Here is a 5,218-nt window from a genome sequence, read left to right on the forward strand (position 1 = left end):
ATATTCTAGCTTCGGACCTGAATGATGAAATACTGTAGTTTTGTATATAACCCCAATAACAATGTTGTTTTAATGTGAAACTGTTAGTGACAGTGTTATCATTGTGTATTGAAAGAAAAAAGAATGAGGCGACTTCCTTTTCATCTGCAGGAAATTGATGATTTGATGGTGCAAGTTATTTAGCTGAAACATTACATTGTTGTTTCGAAGGGGACGTTATATATATCTTACCTTTTGACTTTACTGTTACTGAGAAACAAATAAAAAAAACAAAACAAAACAACAACCCTATTTTAATCCCACAGGTGGGCGGAGTCAGCCATGGCTTCAAATTCCAAGGCGGAGCTTGCACTTAAACTCCTCCTTCTCGGAACTCACTGCTGTGTTGACCACTGCCAGAGATACGAGTGAAATCAATGACTTCCCCTACCTCCTGGCCCTCGAGCCCAACACCACAGGTCATATTTTTCAGATGGAGGGATTCATATGATCGCTGTCAATTTTTTAAAGAATGATATACGTATTTCCCGAGATATTTCTGTGTAATTAATGTGGGCATGTTCCTGTAGGAGGAGAGAACAGCTGGACGGATTTGATAGTAGTCGCTGCAGTCAGTGCACAGCTGTTTGACCGGGAAGGCAATGAGGTTCAAGTCACCGAGCCGGTTCATTTCTCCGTGCCACTGCCTTCCGACTCCCGTATCCGCTCGCCCACCAGCATACCGGTGTGGCTTTATAACACAAACACAGGTATTAATGCAAGACATAAACCTTGGAGACTTCTCTAAGTAACATTGTAATTCATTCTGATGGGTTCTGGTTGGAGATGGTGGCTTTTTTAAGCTGGTGTGGGACAGGGATCCATTCTGGGGGGCCCTTTCCTGTTGTGTCAAATTTGCAAAATTTCCAGCTTTATTTATTCATTTCTGGGTTCTATGTTTTTGGCATTTTCACCATTTATCCGGCTGATCATTTTTACCCACCAGCGAGCTCTTCGCTGCAACCCGAAGGATATTATTCGGTGGAGAAATAAAGGCTAACACACAGACATTTCTAGCCAGCCAACTGCATCTTTTCACAATCTCTAAGGAAAGCACTATTAACTCTTTGAAATCTATCACTTGCAATCTCCTGCCAAGAAGGCAAACATTGTTCTGGTGCAAATTAGGAGTGATTATTCATCTACTCTTTAAAGCTTTCATTTCTGGATAATGTTTGCTTTTTGCAGGCCTGTGGGTGAGAAATGGGACTGGCTACATCAGAAGAGATGGCTCTCATTTTACATGGGACTTCATGGCTTCGAGGTTGGGATACTGGATAGCAGCCTTCCCCTCTTCATCAGGTATACCACGCATGCCACATGTATGCAAACACGCAAGCCCAGTCATTACAGATGGTCACAGAGTTACGATGGTTCCACGTAACCTAAGATTTTTCGTCGGCGATAGCCACGTGACGAATAGTTAAAAAATTTACGTTTCACACGCCAGGGTCTGCCTGGTCCATCTCTGTCTTTCTTTCTTATGAGTTTAGCACTTTTGTTCTTCGTTAATCAATCAATCAGTGCAGTAGTTTCCAGATGCAATTTTTTACTGCAGAAATAATGATAATAATACATTTTAAATATTGTGATTGCATTACAGGCGCCGGTTTGTCGCATCCAAGCCTGAGGGACATCACTGCATATCATACCCTTATCTTGCTCTCTATACTGGGATCTCTGGCTCTGCTTGTATTGGTACTACTCTGCATTCTTCTCTACTACTGCAGGTTGGTTGGGTTTGGCATCTCAGCAAGGTCTTTACAGAGGCTCCATAACATAACCACTCACGTAACACATAATCACTCAATTACTCACTTTTATTTCTTGTTGTTAGACGGAGGTGCCTAAAACCTCGGAGACAGCAAAAGCAGGGGCAAGTGTCAACCGTATTGTGCAACTCCAGAAGAGACCAGGGGACCTCCACCTCTCGCCTCAACCTTATCTGTGGCGGTCATGCTGAAACCACCACCTCCAACAGTGACCCGGAGGCCAACAAATCTGACGCCTCGACGTCCCATGAGTACAAGAGCGCACGTGACGAGTTTGCCAAGCACGTACCAGCACACAAACTCCGTCATTCATCCAAGAATAAACAGTCCAAAGGAGCCCAGCGAGGTGCCGAAAGCTTCGCGATGAAGGTACACCGTTCCACAGAAACAAGCACCCTGGACAATGCTGTTTCCCACGAAGACTACAGTCGCAACTACAGTCCAGATGTGAAGGACAACGATTACCGGCGCAGGCATGTCGTGAACGATAATCGCGGCTACACCGCTGACCCACCTTCTCCGCCCCTTTTGGACAAGCCGCCGGAATACTCACAGGTTTCCCAAGGTCAGGACCATCTTGCACGTCCAACAACTTTAAATACCCAACCTGGTCAGATCATATTCTGCAGCTCTTTGGATCAAATGACAGAGAACATGTATCGAAGCATGGTTCCAACCCTGGTCATTCCAGCACATTACATGCGTCTGTCGTCTGAGTTTGGTGGCTCCGAAGGTGCAAAGGACGGCCAGAGTCAGGCCGAGAGAGAAAGGGAAGGCCAAGGAGGGGCAGGTAATGGTGGTAGCAGTGGAGTTCAGAGCCAAGGTCATCAGATCCAGAGCCAGGGATCAGGCCAATCCCAGCAAGGAGTCGGGTCCCCAGCCGATTCGGAAGAGAACGTATGGGCATCTGGAGGTCCGTCAGCACCGGTCCACATCCCAGTGCTCTTTAATGATTCCACCATGGCTCAGATGAATGGAGAGCTACAAGCACTGACAGAAAAGAAACTTCGAGAACTAGGAGTCAAGCAGCACCCTCGTGCCTGGTTCATATCCCTTGATGGACGTGCCAATGCTCATGTCCGTCACTCCTATATCGATGTTGCCTCGGAGTTTGCTCACAGTGGAGCTAACAGCAGTAATCACAGTGCTCAAAGCACCCTGAGCGCCCCTGCCGGCACCAGTAAAGATTGCAGCCCAGATACAGGTCTCCAAAATACGCAACCGGAGCGCAAACAGGCATCCGGAAGGAAGAGTAAAGAAGAGCGGCATGGAAATGGGAGAAAGGGATATGGAGGAAGCAGCAGTGTGGGGAAACAGTATTCCAAACTGCCTTATCATGATTCTCTAGATCTTGCTGGTGGAGTCGGCCGTATGGGGGCAGGATCACCTCTGGAAAATCCACTGACTCCCCTCCTTGATGACGGTCCAGAGGAACCACGCGGGTCTCCGATGCCACGAAGAGGTCGAAGCCGTGGAAACAGTTCACGTAGCAGCAACAGCGAGACCCAACGGGATTCTGTCACCAGCCCGGAGGACGATAACGACCCAGACGACAAAGACGAGAACAAGAAAAGTCCCTGGCAGCGCATCGAAGAACGTCCACTCATGGTGTTCCATCCCAAGAAGTAAAAGAGTAGCAGTAAGAGACCAGATCACACCTATTTCAATACGGAGGACGTGTACACTTGGATCCAGGATCATGTTTGGGCGCTTGAACCATCTTTGAAAAGGACGTTTATATGAAAAAAGGTTTTTTTTTTTTTTGGATGTCCGCAACTGGAATGAATCGGTGAAGTAAATTTTTACGGACAATCTAACGTGTTTTCCTCAAAGTCGTAAAAAACAATGTCAGAATCATTTTGTAATTAATGGAACACCATCCTTCTATCTTTAAAAACTGTCGATGTGGATATGAGACTAGTAGGAAAGATGAGATCCTGGGAACAGACGAGCAGATGAGGTGACACTCTGACCTCAATGATGCCTGACTGAAGTCCCTTATCATAATATTCCCATAAAAATCGAAATCAAAATATTTCATAATGTACATTATATATGTTTACAATCAAATATGGCACAAAAAAGTCGGTATAATATGTGCAAATGCTTCTCGGTCAGAATGGCTTGTGGATGTTTGGAGTAGTGCCAGAAGGCATGTTTATGAAATTTACGCTACTGGATGTTTTTATATTTGATGTTGTGACACAGAATTCCTGTGTACGTTCGGTTTCATATTCCCAATATGGACACACCAAATTCCTGGATACAACAGGAAGCATTGTGTATTATTATTATAATTATTATTATTATTATTAGCATTTTTTTTTTTTCATTTTCAGTCAACATTCCACAGGAGACATTCCTATTTAATGGCCAATGCTCGTGGATTTGTATCACTTGTATTTGTAGTTTATTACTTAAATAATTACTTTGTATTAAATGTATTTGTTGCTGGAGGGGGCGTGGTGGGGGCGTGGTTTGTGAATAGAGGGCGGAGCCAGATGAAACTAGTGGTAAGGGTCAGTCGCCTGTGCGTGATTCCTACCACTCCTTGGCTCCACCCTTTATTCGCAAACCACGCCCCTGACGACGCCCCCTGTCGGCACAGTAGTGAAGTCCATCTGTTTTATCATGCGTTTTTTTTGTTTTCTTTTTTTTTTTTTTTTTTTTTTTTAATACCTAAATGAACTGGACAGGAAATCCTGTTTTGGCTTCTGTATACATTTATGTGCCAAGTTTTTTCGATCGTACTAATGAACTTTTTTTACGAACTCGGTTTACGATCTCTGCCGTATGAAAAAGTGATCAGGCCAAAAGTTTGTGGACACCTGCTCTTAAGATTCCTCCAAATTTTGTCCCGAATCGCTGTTATGGTAAACGCCACACTTCTGGGAAGACGTTCTGCTAGATTTTACGGAGATTTGTGCTCAGCTAAAAATCAGGCACTGATGTAGGTGAGAAGGTGAGGTGAGGAGGTTCCTGGTGTGCGGTTCGAATTAAACATTTAGCAGGAGAGCTTCCATATCTTCCAACCTTACCTCTCTTACATGGAGATTGGCCTTATGCACAAATGTCAACAGGAAAAGGTTTGGGGTCTCCTAGTTTTCTCCAAGACGTCTGATACGATCACATCTGGCTGAAACATTGGGGTGTCCCAATACTTTTGGCGATAAAGTTTTTTCACGGCTTTGCAACAAGTTACTGAAAAACAAACAAACAAAAAAAAACGCACTTATGATATACCTTACGATGTGCAGAAACATGGAGACTCTTTCCCAGATGTTTAATAAACGGTCCTCAACTCGACTCCACTTTATTAGCGTTGTTTTTTTCTTCTTCAGTGAAAGTGAATGTCCAGTTGCTATAGAAACAGTAACGTTTTATTCGGACCACCAATCAGAATCGAG

The 5,218-nt window shown here is 44.4% G+C and overlaps 1 protein-coding gene across 1 annotated transcript in view; it reads left to right on the forward strand.

The window, feature by feature from the left end:
• Positions 1-3,832, forward strand: part of fam171a2b (family with sequence similarity 171 member A2b) — a 6,090-nt gene extending 2,258 nt beyond the window's left edge. Inside the window, exons 4-8 of the mRNA XM_083553518.1 lie at positions 306-458; positions 570-749; positions 1,228-1,341; positions 1,643-1,769; positions 1,877-3,832. Of these exons, the coding sequence (XP_083409644.1) occupies positions 306-458; positions 570-749; positions 1,228-1,341; positions 1,643-1,769; positions 1,877-3,440 (2,138 nt within the window). The 3' untranslated portion in view covers positions 3,441-3,832. The remainder of the gene's footprint in view (positions 1-305; positions 459-569; positions 750-1,227; positions 1,342-1,642; positions 1,770-1,876) is intronic.
• The last annotated feature ends 1,386 nt before the right edge of the window (positions 3,833-5,218 follow it).

The sequence above is a fragment of the Silurus aristotelis genome (assembly GCF_946808225.1).
Source record: "Silurus aristotelis genome assembly, chromosome: 1".
Lineage (NCBI taxonomy): Eukaryota > Metazoa > Chordata > Actinopteri > Siluriformes > Siluridae > Silurus > Silurus aristotelis.